At 32.5% G+C, this 23,121-nt stretch overlaps 1 protein-coding gene across 1 annotated transcript in view; it reads left to right on the top strand.

The window, feature by feature from the left end:
- The first annotated feature begins 19,085 nt into the window (after positions 1 to 19,085).
- LOC126884200 (zinc finger protein 235-like) overlaps positions 19,086 to 23,121 on the top strand; it is a 36,276-nt gene continuing 32,240 nt past the window's right edge. The window contains exon 1 of the mRNA XM_050650068.1: positions 19,086 to 19,380. Coding sequence (XP_050506025.1) covers positions 19,164 to 19,380 — 217 coding nt within the window. The 5' untranslated portion in view covers positions 19,086 to 19,163. The remainder of the gene's footprint in view (positions 19,381 to 23,121) is intronic.

Raw genomic sequence — 23,121 nt, 5'->3', positions numbered from 1 at the left:
GTGCAATTCTGACTTACGCCCTTTTTGCCAAACATAAAAAAAGCAATCTGGTCATAACTGACCAATGAGCAATTTTAATTTAACCTAAATTACTAATGTTTCTTAAAATGAAGAGCTTACCCGATAGCGTCTCTTATCTAATCTAACAAGATCGTGCACTATTCTAACATACACAGCCACATCACGCACTATGCTCTGCTTTTCACTATCACCTATCACTCAAACTAGTTCAAAAGGCTTTGTCCTCTTCAATCTTCTAGTTTGCCCAGTAGTATCGAGGAGGATTTCCTCAATATTCTTGTACTTATTTAAGTTGTTTGTCGGGATTCCTGCTATCTTCTTGATGATTATATCCAGGTTCCATTCCTAGGTATTAATATTTGTTTATAAAGTAATAACTTATTATGCATGGACAATGTTGTTTCTTCCAATTAGCCAATACACTTTTTATATCTTTATTTTGGTTATATCTGGTTTTTTGTAGACCACTTTCAGCTGATTCTAAAAAAAATTAAAATGAACGGTAATTTTTCTATTCTTTACAATTAAAAATCAAAATATTTACAGGTAATACATGCATAAATGATTCGTTTCATAAAGAAAATTGAAAACGGATTTTATAATACTTACATAATTGTTTAAGAGATCCAGCCATAGCCAAAACTAGCATACTAAACAGTACAGTTGAGTACAGCAAAAAAAGCCACTAATTTCCATTTTTCACCCCCTTATCGATGCATTTTTTTCCAATCAAAATTTTTACTAAATTTTTAGGTTATCTTATGATGAAAATGAAATAATTGATGACTTGATGACCAATGACCACGCGACGCTACATACAGGGCCGGCCCGTCCATATAGGCGAACTAGGCGGCCGCCTAGGGCGCAAAATCCGCCTAGGGCGCAAAATTAGGGACGTAGTACTTTCTCATGTAGTAGTTGTGTAACTCGCAGAGACAGAAAAATCACTGGGTAATGAAAGGTGAAGGATATTTTATTTTAGTTGTCTTATAAAATAAGAAAACGCAAAACTATAACTTAACGTTAACATTAATTACTCGTTTTGGCAACCTCGCTGAGCGTAAGCCTACTTAGTGGCGCAGTGGTCGCGGCAACCCCACACTCTTCACTTCAGTCAAGCCAGCAGTCATAGCGTGAACAGAATAAGAGTACTAGTCTGTCATTAGGGCGCTGCGTGTTATGCATTTTCACTTTTCAGTTTAGTGTAGTAGTGCAGTGTTGTTGACTTTGTTTGTGCATTGATTGACAGTAGTAGTAGTTGTTAATTTACGATAACAAAACTGCAAAAGGAAGTTTGAATTAACAAGTAAGTAGCTTATACTCTTCATATTTATAATTTTTTTCAGTCATCATATCATATAGGCCATTGTCATATTGTTGTTGTATATAGGCCTAAATCAAATCAAAATTGAGATTGTTTAATTATCATAACTTAAAGAAAACCCCTTGTGAACACTTGCCTCTGTTTCGCCTACGATGCCGATGTGATTGATTAGGAACTGGCTGCTGAGTGCTGGTCATGCTGGCTGCTGTTCTGGGATTTGGGCGAACTGAGTGGTTGTTTAATTTATTTAATATTACACAATATGAATGTTGAATGAATTATTAGTTTTGAAATCCACCTGGACATTTCTAATTTTGCTTCCAAATATTTATCAAAACAAATTATTTTTTGTTGAAAACAGTATAACTTGACTTTTTAAGCAAGAATGACCATTGGATTTTTTTGTAAAATTTTTTAACTTCTAATTTCTATCAAATTGATTTCAAAATTAGGCCTACTTTAAATGTATTTATAAATAATATTAAAATAATAGGCTATTAATGTAATTTTATTTAAGAGAAGTCCTTGCTTCTTGGGGGTGTAATCCTAATTTCATATCTTGAGTAAAGACATTCAAAATTTTTTCATTTTTTCAAAATGAAGTTAGCTTAATCCAATCATTGTTTTCTTTCCAGATATGATGTCAGGAAAACACTCGGGCTCTTGGTTTAAGAAAAGAAGACAGGAAAGAGAGGAGTCAGCAAAAAAAGCTAAAGGGTCTTTTGAAAAATATTTAATTAAACCAAATGACACAACTCTTAGGGAGGAAAGTTATAATGAATCACCTTCCACCTCTGGAAAAACCAACCAGCTCCTACCTCAAGAATATGCTACAGAGAAAACAGATACTGAATCACCTTCTACTTCTGGGGGAATCATCCAGATCCAACCTCAAGAATGTCCTAGGAGGATAACAGCTATTGAACCGCCATCTACTTCTGCAGAAAACAACGAACGTCAACTGCAAGAATTTCAAAATAATTTCGTTGAAATGGACGTTGACGTTACAGATAATGCAGTGGAATTACTGCCGGAAAATTCAATCTCACCCAAAGTTACGCTTGATTATGCTGATCCAGCGTCTTGGGACACTCTAAATATTAATCGCCAAACTTTACGAACCATTTTAGTAGAGCATGGACCTGACCAAGTAAAAGGAAAATTTCCGAAGGGTGTGAATAACAGAAAATTTTCTGACTTTCATTATAGAAGGAGGCTTCCAAATGGTGAATATGTGTACCGAGACTATCTTCAATACTCAAAATCTACCGACAAAGTTTTCTGTTTTTGTTGTAAGGTGTTTGGCGGCATAAATGTCTCTTCTTCATTAGGCAAAAGTGGTTGTAATGACTGGCACAATATGTCGGCCCTCCTTGAAACGCACGAAACATCAAATGATCACCTTCAAAACTTTGAAAAATGGAAAACACTGAAAAAAGCACTTAAAAAAAATTTAACTGTTGACAATGTTTATGAACAAAAAATAAAACAAGAGGAAATTTACTGGCAGAAAATTCTAGAACGGCTGTTTGCTCTCGTCAAAACTCTTGGGTCCCAAAACTTGTCATTTCGCGGCACGACAGAAAAATTAGATGTTAATGACAACGGAAATTTTTTAAAATTTATTGAATATTTGGCCATGTTTGACCCAATAATGAATGAGCATCTAAGAAAAATCAAAAGTGATGTCAACAGGCACACTCATTACTTAGGGAAAAATATACAAAATGAGATGATTCAAACTTTAGCTAATGCAATAAATGCAGATATATTGTCCTCAGTACATACGGCTAAATATTTTTCTATTATTTTAGACTGCACACCAGATGTTAGTCACGTAGAGCAAATGACAATTATTATTCGATTTGTTGAACTACCAAAGTCATCTCTGGCATCCTCAACAGAAGTATCTAGTTATCATCAAGTACTTGTAAAAGAACACTTTTTGGGATTTGTGCCTCTCACTGAAAGTACCAGTGGTGAGTATATGACGGAAGTAGTTTTAGAAAAGTTAAAAGAGATTTCTTTGCCTGTAGAGAATATTCGTGGGCAAGGTTATGACAACGGAAGCAACATGAGAGGAAAAGAAAGTGGAGTTCAAAAGAGAATTTTAGATGTCAACCCACGTGCATTTTATGTTCCATGCTGCTCACACACTTTGAACCTTGTTGTGAACGATGCAGCTTCGTGCTGTGTAGAGGTTACTACTTTTTTCGATGTGGTTCAACGAACATATGTGTTTTTTTCGGCATCAACTCGACGATGGGATGTTTTGCGCCGTCATGTTCCAGCTTTGACATTAAAACCCTTAAGTGATACAAGATGGTCCAGTCGAATTGATGCACTAACGCCTCTGCGGTACCACTTGTCTCATGTGTGTGATGCTTTGGAGGAGATTTCTGAGGACACTTCTCTAAAAGGATCAAGTGGCAGTATTGCGAAGGTAGAAGCACTTGGATTACTTAAACACCTCTCAGACTTCAAGTTTATTGTTGCCCTTGTTACATGGCACAATATTTTATTTCAGGTAAACCTAACCAGTAAGATACTACAAGAAAAGGATTTGAGTCTCCAGAAAGCAGTTAGTCACCTGAAAAAAACCGAAGAGTTTTTGGTTACAGCCAGAAGTGATGTACAGTTTCAGAGAGTTCTGGTTGATGCTAAGGAAGTAGCAGAAGAAGTTGGAATAGAACCAATTTTTGAGAGGGAGAAGGTCCGAATAAGAAAAAAGAAGAAAATGTTTGATTATGAATCAACAGATGAATCAGCAAATGTTGCCAGTGACCCGTCAGAAAGTTTCAAGATTCAATTTTATTTTGCTCTTTTAGACACGGCTGCTAATGCGGTAAAAGAAAGATTTTCCCAGTTAAATACAGTATCTGGTGTCTTTGGATTTTTATACAACATTACTGATCTTAAAAACAAGACTACATCTGAGGTTAAGTCGATGTGCAACAACTTAGAAAAATCATTAGGAATTCAAAAAGATGGACGTTTAATTGAATCTGATATTGATGCTGTAGGACTGTGTTCTGAATTGAAAGCAATTTCTCATCATCTCATCGACTCTATATCAAGCCCTGAAGAAGTCCTAAACTACATTTACCAACACAACCTTGAGAATGGATTTCCTAACATATGTGTAGCACTTCGTATTTTGCTTACGATGCCACTTTCTGTAGCTAGTGCAGAACGGAGTTTTTCCAAACTTAAATTAATTAAAACCTATCTCCGCAGTACAATGTGCCAGGAGAGACTTGTAGGTCTGGCGACAATATCTATTGAAAGTGAGAGAGCAAGACAAGTAGACTTAAAAGTTCTCATTCAAGAATTTGCTAAGCAGAAAGCAAGAAAAGTGCCCTTAGGACTTTAGTTTTTAGCCAAGAAATACTGTTAATTTCTAATCTGTATTTAAAAGTGACTTTCAGTCCGAAGTTAATAGAACAGTAATCCAATAGCAAACAATATTGCAATATGTTAGTCAGTGTATTGTTTAAGACAGTGTTATAAAAGATTTGTAGACTAACTTTGAGTCTCCGTTTTTTATGATGAAAATTATATGTACAGAATTCAACTTTGACCCATTAAACCCATATGCCTTTGGTTAAAGTACGTCTTATGTAATTACATTTGCTTTTTATGAAATTAAAGTTTGTGTTATGTAAAATAGCAGTTATTTTATTTATATATCCCAGTCATTAATCAAAGGTTTATTAAATTAAATTAAATTATTAACATAACACAGAGTTGAAATACCGTGTCCCGGTAAAGTGCTAGTTGAACTTTTTCAACTGTAATGAGGGCGCAAAATTTGTTTTCGCCTAGGGCGCCGCAAACCCTAGGGCCGGCCCTGGCTACATAGATACTCGCGCGGCAAATTTGAAAATGAACGCAAATTGAATAGTAAATGGCCTCTCTTTAGAGTATGGAAAATTTTACCCCTCCAGGAGGACATTGTACTCTTTTCATAGAATATCTTGTGGTAACTTTCCAGCCATAATTTAATCAGATGTTCACGGAATAGAACTTTGATAGTAGAATTCCTGGAATGTTTTGTTGTTAGGGGAAACTTTTATTTTATTTATTCTTGAATATTTCCTGTTGTTAAACATTGTAACCAATAATTTACAAATAAGATTTTCATTACATTACATGAAATCAAAACATGTTTTGGATATTAAACTATATAGTTTTATAATTGTAATAATTTAATATACAATTTTGAATTAAGATTTAATCTTTCGATCTAATCGATTTAAACTACAGTAAAACTTGTGTTACCGGCCCCCTGCCAACACCGGCCACCTGTACTAACGGCCAGTTTAAAAATTCCCCACACTAATTACAGTAAAACCTGTCAGTAACGGCCGCTAAAAATGAAAAAGCTATTGGCCGATATAGAAAGGTGACCGGTATTGCCAGTTTTTGTAGTCTAGATATAATTGGTTTGGGGAATTTTTAAACTGGCCGTTAGTACAGGTGGCCAGTAACACAGGTTGTACTGTATATCTAGGCTACAAAAACTGGCAATAACGACCACTTTTCTATATCGGCCAATAGTTCTTTCATTTTAGTGGCCGTTAGTGACAGGTTTGACTGTATTTCATTAACGTAAAGTTAACGCAAGTTAATATTTTATTGAATTATTTTGCTATTTGATCTCGTAATTGGTATAATGTGTCCAATATAAGCGTTCATAAAACGTCCGTATTTCGTCCAGTATGGACGTCCAAAGTCGGACGTCCAAAGGACGTCCATATTTATTCCGTCCGAAGGACGTCCATATTTATTCCTTCCGAAGGACGTCCAACATGGGACGTCCGTTTATAGTCCATGGACGTTAGGACCAAAAATGGACCTATTTTGGACGTCCAAATGGCGTCGTGTGCTATTAGGGAATTGTCCGTATTTCGTCCAGTATATATACGTCCATATTTGTTCCATCCGAAGGACGTCCAACGTCGGACGTCCATTTTTATTCCGTCCGAAGAATGTCCAACGTCGGACGTCCAAAGGACGTCCATATTTATTCCTTCCGAAGGACGTCCAACGTCGGACGTCCAAAGGACGTCCATTTTTATTCCGTCCGAAGGACGTCCAACGTCGGACGTCCAAAGGACGTCCATATTTATTCCTTCCGAAGGACGTCCAACGTCGGACGTCCAAAGGACGTCCATTTTTATTCCGTCCGAAGGACGTCCAAAGGACGTCCATATTTATTCCTTCCGAAGGACGTCCAACATGGGACGTCCAAAGGACGTCCATTTATAGTCCATGGACGTTAGGACCAAAAATGGACCTATTTTGGACGTCCATTGGACGTCGTGTGCTATTAGGGAAGCTTCTTGTATTCTACTAATAATATTGCTTTGATTAAAACAAGAAGCTATAATATAATTACTCATAATAATAGTCGCGTTTTGTGTAAAATCTCCATGGACCACAAATGGATGTCCAATGTACGTTGAAATCAAATGTCCAATGGACGTCGCGTAATGGATGTACATAGTACGTCCAGTTTTGGTCCATAATACTTACCTTTCGATTTTTCTGGAAATCAGTAGATTAATTTTATAACTATATAAAGAGACATTTTTGGAATTAGAGTTCAGTCATAAATTTGTAGCCGTCGCGAAATAAATTGTAAATAAATTATAATAAAGCCGTGGTTATTTTGTAACGTATAAAATTAGTGTAGTATTTTCTAATAAATTAATTAATGTTAAGTGTTTATCGTAGTTTGTAAAATAAAAGGTATAAATTCATTGTTTTTCATTTGTTTAGTTTTGTTCTGAAGCTATTTTCTTGTGGCATTTTTACAATTTTAACTATTTAGAATGGGAAATAAGCCACAATATTATTAAAAAATGATTTTTATTAACGTTTCGACGCCCAAATCGGGTGCCGTTGTCAAAATACAAAATACTATTAATATAAACAAAAATGTTGTTGCTTAGTAAAAAACATTCTTCTAATAATTTATTTAATTTGACTCATTTATATCGGCAATTCAGATACATATGATACATTTTAAAGTAGAAGACTTTAAAATGATATTGCCAATATTTATGAGTTGCGTTCCTGGGACGACTTTACTGAAAGATAGTTCATTCGATTACATGAAATCAACCCCAACTCAAGAATATCCGTCACAAAAAAATCATAGCATGTGATCTGTCTTTAAAAAGACAACCACATGCAACGGTGACATTAAAATTCTCGCGTTAGAGATCTCATAGTAAATCACGAGGGAAAACCAGGAAAAAAACTTCGTGATACTATCCCGACATCGTAAGTATTTGGTCTTACATTTAATTTACTCTCAAAATTAATACCAAATTCTGACTTTACTATAATTTTGTTTAAATTATAAATAATATCAATAATACATGGGTATATAAGTAATACTAAAATATAAAATATGTACTAACTCGACTATTGACTTACTAATTGTGGTATTTTCTTTCTATTGACTTCCTCTTTCAGTATGGGTATCCACATCCTACTGCATTCCACCGAGGAATTTGCGACACAATTGGTTTCGTTTAGCATAATTAGAGCCGCTTCTTTGATTTTTCTCTTTTTACTATCTGTTTCTTTCAGGACTATACTTGAATCTCTCCACTGAACTCTATGTTCATTATCCCATGCGTGTTGACATATTTGAGATCTATCGAATTCTCTATTTTTAATATAAGATTGATGTTCACTTATTCTAACGTTTAATGGTCTTGATGTTTCACCTATATAAAACTGTTCGCATTCACAAGGTATTTTATAAATACAATTCTTTGTCCTTTCCTGTTCATTGTTAGGTTTAGTTTTAGATAGAATAGATCTCAATGTGTTGGTTGTTTTGAATGTTGTTGAAATGTTGAATTTATTTCCTATTGTTTTAAGTTTCTCGGATAGTCCTTTTATGTATGGTATTGATATTTTCCTCGTATTATTTCTTGTGAATGTTGTAGGATCCCGTTCTATGTTGTTCTGTTCCATTCGATCCAATCTTTACAATTCCTTATTTATAAACGATAAAGGATAATCATTTTTTAATAACAGATGTTAAGAATTGTTTTTCTTCTAAAAAGGAATTTTCGTTAGAACAAGTAATTTTGGCTCTATCATATAAGGATTTTATGATTCCTTTTTTAACGTTGATGTTGTGATTTGATTTGTAATTGAGATATCTGTTGGTATGTGTTGGTTTTCTATACACTTAAGTCTCATATCCAGTATCCTTCTTTAAGACTAAAACATCGAGGAAAGGCAGGGTGTTATTATATTCCTTTTTCATTGTAAATTTTATTGTCTCTTCTTGATTGTTTATAATATTCAGGAATGTATCCAACAATTCTGATCTATGAGGCCATATTGAAAACACATCATCTACATATCTCCACCATACAGTGGGTTTTAAATTTTGTTTAGAAATGATATTAGTTTCGAAATCCTCCATAAATATATTAGCCAATAATGGAGATAAAGAGGAGCCCATTGCTAGACCAAAATTTTGTTTATAAAATTCATTATTTAGTTGAAAATAGGTATTATTAGTACATAATGTCAATAACTCCATTATAGCTGATACATTTAGTTTTGTCCTAGTTGTCAATGTATTATCATTCTCTAATTTCGTTTTGATTATGTTTAAAGTTTTATCTAATGGCACATTTGTAAATAAACTGTTTATGTCAAAACTTACTAAAATATTATTTGGATTAAACTCAATAGTTGATAATTTGTTTACAAAATGTTTTGTATTTTTTATAAATGTGTCATCATTATTAGCAAATGGTTTTATAATGTTTAATAAAAATTTTGATAGTTCACTACAAGGAGAACTGATGGTACTACAAATGGGTCTAAGTGGTATGTTCGCTTTATGAATTTTCGGTACTCCATAAAAATGTGGTGACTTACTGTAATGAGGTGTAATTAATTTTCTTTGATAGTATGTTAGATCATTTTTAAATTTGAATAAAGTTCTATAGATTTTGTTTTCCAGTGTTTTCGTTGGATCCTTCGTTAATTTGGTATAAGGTCCATTTGTAATTAGATCTGTAATTTTGTCCTCGTATTGTATTTTATCCATTATTACAGTTGCATTTCCTTTATCCGCTGGTAGGATCGTTATGGAGTCATCATTTTTTAAAGTTTTTAAAGCTTTAATTTCCTCTTTACTGATGTTCTGTTCAATTTGATTTGTCTTTTCCAATTCAAGTTTACATAGTACCCTATACTGTTCTTTTTCATGAGTTGGTAAACACTGTGATATTTTTTCCACTGAACTAATTATGTCTAATTTTGGAATAGATGGATGAGTAACAGCATAGTTTAAACCCTTTGACAATACCAAATTCTCCGTTGCATTTAACTGTCTATTTGATAAATTGACAACTGTCGCTAATATGTCATTATTTCTATTTAGGTTATCAAAAGTATGTATACTATTTTGTTCTAAAAGAATATTAAATTTATTTAAATGTATATTTCTTTGTTTCTGATATGAATTTTGATAAATTATGTGTAAACTAAAAATAATTCGATCAAAATCAGAATTTGATATCATTCCGAAAAGCAAATCTTTAATACTTACGATGTCTTGTTCAATAAAAAATAAATTTGACCTGTGAAATTGTAACCTTTCCCGGATCATTGACAAACTGGCTCTATGTAGAATATTTTGGAGTCTTCTGCTTGAGTATGCTGGCCGTAACCTCAACCTAGAGCCAGTTTGTCAATGATCCGGGAAAGGTTACAATTTCGCAGGTCAAATTTATTTTTTATTGAACAAGACATCGTAAGTATTAAAGATTTGCTTTTCGGAATGATATCAAATTCTGATTTTGATCGAATTATTTTTAGTTTACACATAATTTATCAAAATTCATATCAGAAACAAAGAAATATACATTTAAATAAATTTAATATTCTTTTAGAACAAAATAGTATACATACTTTTGATAACCTAAATAGAAATAATGACATATTAGCGACAGTTGTCAATCTATCAAATAGACAGTTAAATGCAACGGAGAATTTGGTATTGTCAAAGGGTTTAAACTATGCTGTTACTCATCCATCTATTCCAAAATTAGACATAATTAGTTCAGTGGAAAAAATATCACAGTGTTTACCAACTCATGAAAAAGAACAGTATAGGGTACTATGTAAACTTGAATTGGAAAAGACAAATCAAATTGAACAGAACATCAGTAAAGAGGAAATTAAAGCTTTAAAAACTTTAAAAAATGATGACTCCATAACGATCCTACCAGCGGATAAAGGAAATGCAACTGCAATAATGGATAAAATACAATACGAGGACAAAATTACAGATCTAATTACAAATGGACCTTATACCAAATTAACGAAGGATCCAACGAAAACACTGGAAAACAAAATCTATAGAACTTTATTCAAATTTAAAAATGATCTAACATACTATCAAAGAAAATTAATTACACCTCATTACAGTAAGTCACCACATTTTTATGGAGTACCGAAAATTCATAAAGCGAACATACCACTTAGACCCATTTGTAGTACCATCAGTTCTCCTTGTAGTGAACTATCAAAATTTTTATTAAACATTATAAAACCATTTGCTAATAATGATGACACATTTATAAAAAATACAAAACATTTTGTAAACAAATTATCAACTATTGAGTTTAATCCAAATAATATTTTAGTAAGTATTGACATAAACAGTTTATTTACAAATGTGCCATTAGATAAAACTTTAAACATAATCAAAACGAAATTAGAGAATGATAATACATTGACAACTAGGACAAAACTAAATGTATCAGCTATAATGGAGTTATTGACATTATGTACTAATAATACCTATTTTCAACTAAATAATGAATTTTATAAACAAAATTTTGGTCTAGCAATGGGCTCCTCTTTATCTCCATTATTGGCTAATATATTTATGGAGGATTTCGAAACTAATATCATTTCTAAACAAAATTTAAAACCCACTGTATGGTGGAGATATGTAGATGATGTGTTTTCAATATGGCCTCATAGATCAGAATTGTTGGATACATTCCTGAATATTATAAACGATCAAGAAGAGACAATAAAATTTACAATGGAAAAGGAATATAATAACACCCTGCCTTTCCTCGATGTTTTAGTCTTAAAGAAGGATACTGGATATGAGACTCAAGTGTATAGAAAACCAACACATACCAACAGATATCTCAATTACAAATCAAATCACAACATCAACGTTAAAAAAGGAATCATAAAATCCTTATATGATAGAGCCAAAATTACTTGTTCTAACGAAAATTCCTTTTTAGAAGAAAAACAATTCTTAACATCTGTTTTATTAAAAAATGATTATCCTTTATCGTTTATAAATAAGGAATTGTCAAGATTGGATCGAATGGAACAGAACAACATAGAACGGGATCCTACAACATTCACAAGAAATAATACGAGGAAAATATCAATACCATACATAAAAGGACTATCCGAGAAACTTAAAACAATAGGAAATAAATTCAACATTTCAACAACATTCAAAACAACCAACACATTGAGATCTATTCTATCTAAAACTAAACCTAACAATGAACAGGAAAGGACAAAGAATTGTATTTATAAAATACCTTGTGAATGCGAACAGTTTTATATAGGTGAAACATCAAGACCATTAAACGTTAGAATAAGTGAACATCAATCTTATATTAAAAATAGAGAATTTGATAGATCTCAAATATGTCAACACGCATGGGATAATGAACATAGAGTTCAGTGGAGAGATTCAAGTATAGTCCTGAAAGAAACAAATAGTAAAAAGAGAAAAATCAAAGAAGCGGCTCTAATTATGCTAAACGAAACCAATTGTGTCGCAAATTCCTCGGTGGAATGCAGTAGGATGTGGATACCCATACTGAAAGAGGAAGTCAATAGAAAGAAAATACCACAATTAGTAAGTCAATAGTCGAGTTAGTACATATTTTATATTTTAGTATTACTTATATACCCATGTATTATTGATATTATTTATAATTTAAACAAAATTATAGTAAAGTCAGAATTTGGTATTAATTTTGAGAGTAAATTAAATGTAAGACCAAATACTTACGATGTCGGGATAGTATCACGAGGTTTTTCCTGGTTTTCCCTCGTGATTTACTATGAGATCTCTAACGCGAGAATTTTAATGTCACCGTTGCATGTGGTTGTCTTTTTAAAGACAGATCACATGCTATGATTTTTTTGTGACGGATATTCTTGAGTTGGGGTTGATTTCATGTAATCGAATGAACTATCTTTCAGTAAAGTCGTCCCAGGAACGCAACTCATAAATATTGGCAATATCATTTTAAAGTCTTCTACTTTAAAATGTATCATATGTATCTGAATTGCCGATATAAATGAGTCAAATTAAATAAATTATTAGAAGAATTTTTTTACTAAGCAACAACATTTTTGTTTATATTAATAGTATTTTGTATTTTGACAACGGCACCCGATTTGGGCGTCGAAACGTTAATAAAAATCATTTTTTAATAATATTGTGGCTTATTTCCCATTCTAAATAGTTAAAATTTGTTTAGTTGTAAGTTACTAAAAATAAAGTCAACTAAAATTAAACTTAGTGCCTAAAAAAACAAATAATAAAATAGTAAAGTTAACCGCGTAAAAAGTCAGTTTTGTAACAGTATTATAAGAATAATAACGCTTAAGGTCAATGGTATATATATCGAGGGCCTTTGGCCCGAGAGATATACGTTGACCGAAAGTGTTATTATGTATAACACGACTAAATTATTCTTTTTATGCAAAAAAATTGAATGAATTTTGAATTAATTAGTTTTCAAATAAGTACATTTACCAGCAATAGTCGTAACGTAATTGTGGTAATCATAGTTTTACGCCCGGTTTCATAATCAACTTAAAGTGAACATTAACTAAAGTTCAATTTAACGTTGACATTTACCCATATGAATTGCATTGATAAAGGTACCAACTTAAAATTTAAAGTCCACTTTAACTGATTATGAAACCGAGCGTTAGGTACTGAGGTTTTTATTTGTCAACTTAACAATATTTAATTAGTTATTTAAATTTAATGGTATAGGGCGCTATTTTTCAAAATAACGCCCTAGGGCATGATATCATGCTTAATTGACTTCGAAATCATGTCATTATTTGTCAAATAATATATACCAGTCTGACTTAATAACTATTTTGGTCTTATTAATATAGAAAAAAAGAATGTGTGTGTACTTTGTACGCACGTTAGAAGTTATACTTCTATTACAATATTGTGTAGAAAAACGTTTTTTAGATTTTCTAGGATTCCTCAAGGGAAAAGCAATTAGGCATTCCAAATCACGTGATATAATATGGCTGCTGGATGGCGAAACTGTCATCCATAGGCGTATCGAATGTTTAAACCACTTCATATTTAATTTGCTATCACAATTTCACAAATTTCGCTACACAATTAACAAAAAAACAAAACCAAACAGGATATTCTTTACAAATTTGTCAATATTCAATGTAAACATTACATACGCCATGACCACCCCCCTTAACTGTGTCTATGGCCATGTCAGTTTAGCCATCCACCGACCACCACTGACAGTTCATTGGAATCCCTAATTGCTGGGACTCTCCGCAGTTCGTCAAAAAATGACAGATTAACATTATTGATCGATAATTTATTGATGTTAATTCGGGGTTGTCCACACATATACGATAAGTAAATCCAATGAACATTTTAAAGACCATGGAATGAAACAGTTGGAAATTCCACGGCACCAAGGAGCATAAGTACCCTCGTTTATTTCCTAATCCATTGTAACACACAAAACGGATAAATATTATAATAAATAATAGTAGGTATAAATAAATAAACACAAAAATTTTGTTTACGGTTCGTATAATTTTTACGCTATGTTATAACTCATGCGCAAAAATTCCGCTGCGTTAATTTATAAATTGACAAAATATTTTCTTAAGCGCTTGTTCACAATGGACGTAACCATAAGATGAACGTAAACCGTTAGAATTTCGTAAACCGTAATTTGTACATAATTTTATGCAGCGTTCACAATAGACTTAAATTTTACGTAAAGACATCCTGTCTTTACGTAAAATTTAAGTCTTGTGAACGCTGCATAAAATTATGTACAAATAACTAGCGCTTGTTCACAATGGACGTAACCATAAGATGAACGTAAGCCGTTATCATTTCGTAAACCGTAATTTATACATCATTTTATGCAGCGTTTATAATAGACTTAAATTTTACGTAAAGACAGCCTGTCTTTACGTAAAATTTAAGTCTATTGTGAACGCTGCGTAAAATTATATACAAATTACGGTTTACGAAATAATAGAGAATTATCAAGTAACCCTAGGAGAATACGGTAACGCTATTTTACTGTATACTTTACATGTTATTTATAACGTTACCGTATTCTCATAGAGTTATAGTTTATATAAAGGCGGCTGCACAATTGACCGGGAACGGGAACGAGAACGGAAACTGAAAGCATCAGCAGATTCAAGGCGGCTGCACAATTGCCCGGGAACGGGAACGAGAACGGAAACGGGAACGGGAAAAAAGTTAACCTCTATGTAAATTAATGTTGTAGATGCACAATAACCGAGAACGAGAAGCTGTCCGGTAACGGGAACGGGAAAGTTGACCATGTTTCAACTTTCTCGTTCCCGTTGTATTCTCGGAACCAATCAGAAGGCAGTATTAAAAATACTGTCAAATGCTCAATAAAAATTTGTTATTAGAAGTGTGTGATCAAGTTTTATTGACAATTTTTATACATTTTGCATTCAAATAAATGACGAACGATGATTGATTTCTTTATTTGAAAAATGTCCTCATCCGTATGATTGATGTAGATCATAGTACGTGTACTTATATGGTAACTAGATACAATAATAATATAAATATTTGAATGATATGTTTTTTATCTTTATGCTGACAAACCTTTGCGATTGCACACATATTGTGTAAATTAGTTCCAAGATTATAAAAAACGAAAATATTATAAAAGCTCGTCATCAAATAAATCCATATTTTTAGAGTTCACAGACATGTTCTTTTAATAAAATTAGAAAAAGATCGTTCCACAAAATTTATTTTGAGAAGAAAAATAATTAATAGCACAAGTGACAGTGACACAAAACAGCTGTTTACCATTTAATTGTGAATCTGCTGATGCTTTCAGTTTCCGTTCTCGTTCCCGTTTCCGTTCTCGTTCCCGTTTCCGGTCAATTGTGCAGCCGCCTTCACAATTAAATGGTAAACAGCTGTTTTGTGTCACTGTCACTTGTGCTATTAATTAATTTCTTCTCAAAATAAATTTTGTGGAACGATCTTTTTCTAATTTTATTAAAAGAACATGTCTGTTAACTCTAAAAATATGGATTTATTTGATGACGAGCTTTTATAATATTTTCGTTTTTTATAATCTTGGAACTAATTTACACAATATGTGTGCAATCGCAAAGGTTTGTCAGCATAAAGATAAAAAGCATATCTGGACAAGGCGGAAACGGCGGGTTCGTTCGGAAAAATATTCCCATGAGATATTTTTGTATAATCACATTCGTGAGACATCCCAGAATAAGGTTCAAGAAGTCGCCCACGTGAAAAGTGGGCCAATTTTTTTTAAACAATTTTTTTTAATCAAATTGCAAAACATCAATATTTTTGGCCCAGAATAATTTTTTTTAGGTTTTTTGGATCATTCTGGACAAAAAAGGTCTCTTATAATTTTTCCCCAAAGTTGATCTTTTTCGAGTTATGAGCAATTTAAAATTTGAAAAACGCGAAAATGGCCATTTTTAAGACTTAATAACTCGGCTAAAAATTATTATTATGAAAGTCAGAAGGTAACTAAATCAAAGTTTAAAGTCTCCGCTACATGATCCTGAAGAAATCTGTGTCATTAATTTACTACTAAGCTGTTATTTTTAATTAATATCAATGAGCGATTAGATCGTATTGACGCGGTTGTACATGTGAGTGCGAGTAAGATGCACAATTGGATTGCTGGAATGGCTTCTCTCTCGCACTCAGCATTTACATACGTCGCACACGTGCATGGCGATTATTATTATTACTTAAAAATAACAGCTTAGTAATAAAATAATGACAAAAATTTCTTCAGGATCTTGTAGGGGGGACTTTAAACTTTGATGTCATATATTGACTTTCATAATAATAACTTTTAACTTAGTTATTAAGCCTTGAAAATCGCCGTTTTTCGTTTTTTTCAATTTTAAATTGCTTATAAGTCTAAAACGATCAACTTTAGAGAAAAATTATAAGAGATATTTTTCGTCCAGAATGGTCCAAAAAATTAAAGAAAAAATTGTTCGGGCCAAAAATATTGATTTTTGCAATTTGATTAAAAATAAATTGTTAAAAAAAAATTGGCCCACTTTTCACGTGGGCGACTTCTTGAACCTTATTTTGGGATGTCTGACGAATGTGATTATGCAAAAAAATCTCATGGGAATATTTTTCCCTTCGAACCCGCCGTTTTCGCCTTGTCTAATCATTCAAATATTTATATTATTATTGTATCTAATTACCATATAAGTACGTACTATGATCTACATCAATCATACGAATGAGGACATTTTTCCAATAAAGAAATCAATCGTTCGTCATTTATTTTAATGCAAAATGTATAAAAATTGTCACTAAAACTTGATCACACACTTCTAATAACAAATTTTTATTGGGCATTTGACAGTATTTTTAATACTGCCTTCTGATTGGTTCCGGGAATACAACGGGAACGAGAAAGTTAAGGCGGCTGCACAATTGACCGGGAACGGGAACGAGAACGGAAACGGGAACGAGAACGGAAACTGAAAGCATCAGCAGATTCACAATTAAATGGTAAACAGCTGTTTTGTGTCACTGTCACTTGTGCTATTAATTATTTTTCTTCTCGAAATAAATTTTGTGGAACTATCTTTTTCTAATTTTATTAAAAGAACATGTCTGTTAACTCTAAAAATATGGATTTATTTGATGACGAGCTTTTAATATTTTCGTTTTTTATGATCTTGGAACTAATTTACACAATATGTGTGCAATCGCAAAGGTTCGTCAGCATAAAGATAAAAAGCATATCATTCAAATATTTATATTATTATTGTATCTTATTACCATATAAGTACGTACTATGATCTACATCAATCATACGGATGAGGACATTTTTCCAATAAAGAAATCAATTGTTCGTCATTTATTTTAATGAAAAATGTATCAAAATTGTCACTAAAACTTGGTCACACACTTCTAATAACAAATTTTTATTGGGCATTTGACAGTATTTTTAATACTGCCTTCTGATTGGTTCCGGGAATGAGAAAGTTAAAACATGGTCAACTTTCCCGTTACCGGACAGCTTCTCGTTCTCGGTTATTGTACATCTACAACATTAATTTACATAGAGGTTAACTTTTTTCCCGTTTCCGTTCTCGTTCCCGTTCCCGGGCAATTGTGCAGCCGCCTTTACTTGATAACTCTCGAAGAGATAAAGTTAAAAATAGCGTTACCGTATTCTCCTAGGGTTACTTGATAACTCTCTATTATAACGGCTTACGTTCATCTTATGATTACGTCCATTGTGAACAAGCGCTAACGTCTGCAGTCCGTTTCTTACGTTTACGTTGCGTCTACGCTACGTTAAACCATAATCCAACTTTAAGTTGGACCAGTGTTGCCAGGTCAAATTTATAAAAGTTACTAGATTTCACTGAAAAAAATCACTAGAATTTCACTAGATTATGCGCATGCGCAATAACGTATAATTATGCGCAGTAACACATTTTTCGTTACTGCGCATACTCGTAACCATAGGGCTTTCATAAAATTTTCAGGGGATTTCCCTATTTTTGACTTATCCAGGTTCGTTAAAACGCAAAAAGACCTTACAATTTTATGCTGAAGTAATTATTCCGAACAACCATAATTTAAAATTAATTTATAAATAAAGAGCTAAGTGATTTTTACAAAGGTAGTCATTATGATGAAACATTTTATTTTAGGGAATAGCGGGAATCGGTAACTAGGACATGGATGGAGATCATAATACTTATTAAAAGTTTATTTATTCATCTCCTTGAAATAGATAAGACAAACGTGATTTTCTTATTAGTTGGGCTAATGGATTGTCAAAGAAAACCGCACAACTATTATCTTTTATTTATGTCCTTCTCTTGACACTTGAAACTCTTGAGTTGAGGAGAGTGTGGTCATCCTGAATTGACTCATCACAGTCATCACTTTTTAAGGATTGCCATGTTTATGTTAATTGTTATGGTATGTTATGACTAGGTATTAAATTGCCATCACAAATTTCTGGGGATTTTTCTTTCTTTGCAAAGAAATTTTTAAACAATACAGGGAAGTATTAAATGAATTTTAATACAAACGTATTAAAAATACTACTGAAAATATTTTTTTGGTATAATGTAGTAAAAATATTCAATATAATGGAAATTTCCAAAAATCACTAGAATTGTGCCTATTTTGAAAAGTTATCACTATTTCACTAGATTCTTAAAAAATCACTAGATCTAGTGAAATTTCACTAGACCTGGTAACACTGAGTTGGACCGTCCATGGACGGTTTCTGGTGATTGTTGGCGTCCCTGATCGAAATAAATATCCCTGCTTTATTTTTGTTGTTTTGCGGTGACAAGTGACAGCGACCTTGATTGTTTTTTGAAATATAAAATATAAACATTGAACTGAAATTTAGTATTTAGTTTAGTCAGTCATAAAATCAAATTTAATATGGAAATAAAACAAGAAATTAGCGAGAAAACTATTAAAATAGATAATGATAGGCTTGTTGGTCCATTGGATGCTTTCAAAATTGAAGTTAAGGAAGAACCAAATACAGAAACTGCACACCAAGCATTTGATTATTTAGATCATTTCCTTGTAAACACTAATGTAGAACCAGATAAATTTACAGGATTTGAAGAAAAGAAAACAACAAACGAAGAAAGTAAGTATGTAAATAAGAATTATTAACACATTCCCTGCCAGCCATATTTTCCTATTTAAAGGGGGGTTCTCATTAGTCAACCTCATTGATCAATATCCTTGATTCTATGCTGTAGAAATAAAGATTTATATGAACGTCGATTCAGCGATATTGTTCTATCATATGGTATTTCAATAAAAGTGAAAAGCCTTCCTACTTTTGATGGATCAATGGAATTGATTCTATCAGATAGAACAGTGCTTGACAGTGAGAACTAGCGGTCAGTTGCATTGACTTGTATTTTGTGGGGCTAAAAGGAAGCATATGAGTTTAAATTCTTTGTGAAAACCATAGATATATAATATCATGAAAAATGTCAAATTTTAAGTGGAGAGATAACCATATCTGCGAGTTTCTAGAATTATACCAGAGAGAGGGGTACATATGGAATATTAAAAGTGAACAATACAAAGAGATAATAAAACGGGAAAAAGCTATGAAGCTATTCGTTTTGGAATGGAAATAGAAACCTTGACTATAAAAGATATTAAAAATAAAATTAAAAATATCCGGACCACCTACAAAGTTGAACTGAATAAAATATTAGAAGCCAATAAAACTGGTACCTACACGAAATGATGATCTGTATAAACCCACACTGTTTTGGTTCAGTCAACCTGATGCATTTTTAAGAGTATTTCCGTTGCAAAAGACAGTCAAACATTTTCGTGTTTTCCTATTTTTAATTACGTTTTTTAAATATTCACCCACAATGCGAACGCCAGCATGCACAATTTTCTTCTTTGCAGCCATTTTTAAAATCAGCACTTTGTAGACCAAACTCAATATCCTTGAAATAGTGTGAATTTGAATTCTATGTTCAGTTGCATAGAATCAGCGCTATTGATGAATGCATTTGACTAATGAGAACCCGCCTTAAGATCTAAAGGCGGAAATACACCATTCAATTCCGCTGAACAATGTGAATGATTCAATAAATTACATTGTTCAATCAAATTGAATAGCACACAATACATATACATGCTTCAATTATTTTTCATTCAATTCGGTAAAACAATGTGGATGATTCAATTCGTGGTTTTTATAAGTTGAGAAATGTCGGAGTCTCTTCATCTTTCCTTCTATGCACCATTATTAAATGAAATTATTACGTATTTCTTTAAATAAAATAAGAAACTCACACAACACAAGTCAAAATGAACACAATCGACAAAAGACTAAATTTTCAATCTATCAGCACATAAAACAACATTAAAAATGTTGCTCTACATCCTACCAGATTGAAAACCATGGGAACCTTCTCTGGTTACACCTCCGAGGCTTCTAATATTTGCAAACCATAACGGATGCTGAGACTAGAAGATGAGGGAATTTTACAATTGAATCAGTCATTGCGAACACAATCTAAGTCCATATTTTGGGTAAAATGACGACGCTTTTTGACGCCATGAAATTTACATTTACACATATAAACATTTAAACTTTTTTTGCCTTTCAGAAAGATTCATTTATAACCCATAATACTTATATAAAGTATAGAAAAAGTATGAGAAAAATTACGATATACAATTTTAATAAATAATTTATTTAGGTACCCTTCTTCAATCAAGCCCTTTTGAATTCAAAAAGCATTATAGTACGAAGAATGATATCCACTAGAATTTTCACAATTATCTGGCAACTGAACCTCATTGAATTGATGACCAAGTATTTTACGAACTATTTAACATGTTCGACAATTACTCAAAAATGTTCCGTTAAATTGTTTCACTTTTTCATTTGGTGGCTTAAAATTAAAACTGTTCACACTCAAAAATAGACACAAAAACACTCCATAGTTAATATAAATTTTAATTTCCAACACACGAGGCAAACAGAAAGTCAGAGACCATGTACTTTCAAATACTACTTTGTATAGTATATAGAGCACAGTGTCACACAGACAAATGCACCCTTCTACATATTATACATACATACTTCTAAGCATGTGTCATATTTACGTCTATGCTTATAAGCACCGAATTTTTACACTCTTCACATTTTTCACCGTCGTTTACAGGGTTAAGATTTGATTGTGGAAAAAAATGTATACAACGTTTTTTGTAGCAAATTTTCCATGCTTTCTGATGCGCCCAATTAGAAAACCCTAAGAGATTGATTTCACATGTTCTATGACATTTTTTATTATCATTTTGAGAATATCTAGAATAAATTCCACCCAAAAAAAATAATTTTTTTGCAATATACACCTCACTTATATGTTTTTATCACTGATACTTACCTCACTGTTTTAGTCCACTCCAACAACAAAACGATGTTAGTGTTAAAAACGACGTTAGTGTTAAAAAAGACGTTAATTTGACTGCCTTTTCTTCAATGCAAATGAATGAAATTTTGCAAACATATGCATTCGCGGGAACAGTACACGAATAGTCGATCAAAAATTTTTTTTTGTGTTTATGAATTGTTTAAATAAAAAAAAACGATTTTAATGGAAAATGCTTAAATTCTCTTGTTTTTTACAATGTAGAAACTTGAAACTTTGACAGATTGTAGCTAATTATATGAACTATACATAATTTCACTTTTTACGTTAATTGTTTACGTTATGCTTCATACATAAATAATAAAGTTTCAAATTTATCCAGTTTCTGTCCGATTTCTATCCAATCTTAAGCGAAAAAAAGTTATGTCACCGCAGAGAGACGAATGCTGCCCTTAGTATTGTCCTAGTCTTTGACTGTCCATAAAACGCAAGGTTCGACTGTTGACTACGCTGTCGTGAACTTGGGCCCAAAAGTGTTTGTGTAAGGACAGGCTTAAAAGCCTGCATTGAGCCTGTAAAGCTTACGTTGCATTGAGCCGAGTGCGATCATTAAGATACGTATCCATACAAGGGTGAACCCCGCTCGGTGTAGCTGCTCAAATGGATACGGCATGCGCTCCCCTGCATATAAACCGCAAACCGATTGAATCGAAGAGGGTAAGCGCCGAGCGGCGATCACCGACGTATCCACTATGTGGAGCTACTACACCGAGCGAGGTTTACCCTTGTATGGATATGTACCTTTAGATAGCTTGGGCATCGAAGAACTGCAATGTGAGAAATTAACAGAGTCTACACCGTGCAATAGTATAGAGATGGGAAGACTGCAAAAACTGTAATAGGTGTAAATAATGATTTTGATTTAAGAAATGGATGAAGAAATTACAGAAAATGTACAATGTATGTATCAAAAGTTGAAATAAATGCAAAAAATGTATCTGTCATCCTTTTTTTTAAACATGACGATATATTTTAATGTTTGAAAAGTGTAAGACTAAAAAGTAAAAAATAAAAAAATATGAAAAAATAATTTTTAAGAAACTCTTTTTTTTAGTTATGAGTGACTAAAATTTAAAATATAAAAAAAATCAACTAAAAAGCAAAAAATAAAAAAAAATCAAACTCGAAGGATTATTCGAAAAACAAAAACGTTCGTTAAAAAAATGAAAAAATCTAATACATTCGTTAAAGAAAAGCGTCTCGTCTTAACTGAATAAACGGTGCAAGGATAGCGCCCCACGCTTTTCTTTAAGAGGATGGGTACGTATTTTCGGCTGCAATGCTATTCAAATGGGGATTCATTTTTTTCGAATCCTGAAAAAACTAATAAGTATTTTTGAAAAATTTGAACGCAGAATGAAAGATTACCTTATTAGTGAGGGCCGAAAGTCCCTGAGAACTTCTATAATGTTTAT

The sequence above is a fragment of the Diabrotica virgifera genome, chromosome 5, assembly GCF_917563875.1.
Source record: "Diabrotica virgifera virgifera chromosome 5, PGI_DIABVI_V3a".
Taxonomy (NCBI): Eukaryota; Metazoa; Arthropoda; class Insecta; order Coleoptera; family Chrysomelidae; genus Diabrotica; species Diabrotica virgifera.
Note: the sequence above shows the minus strand (reverse complement) of the source record. Positions and strands in the feature narration are given on the sequence as shown.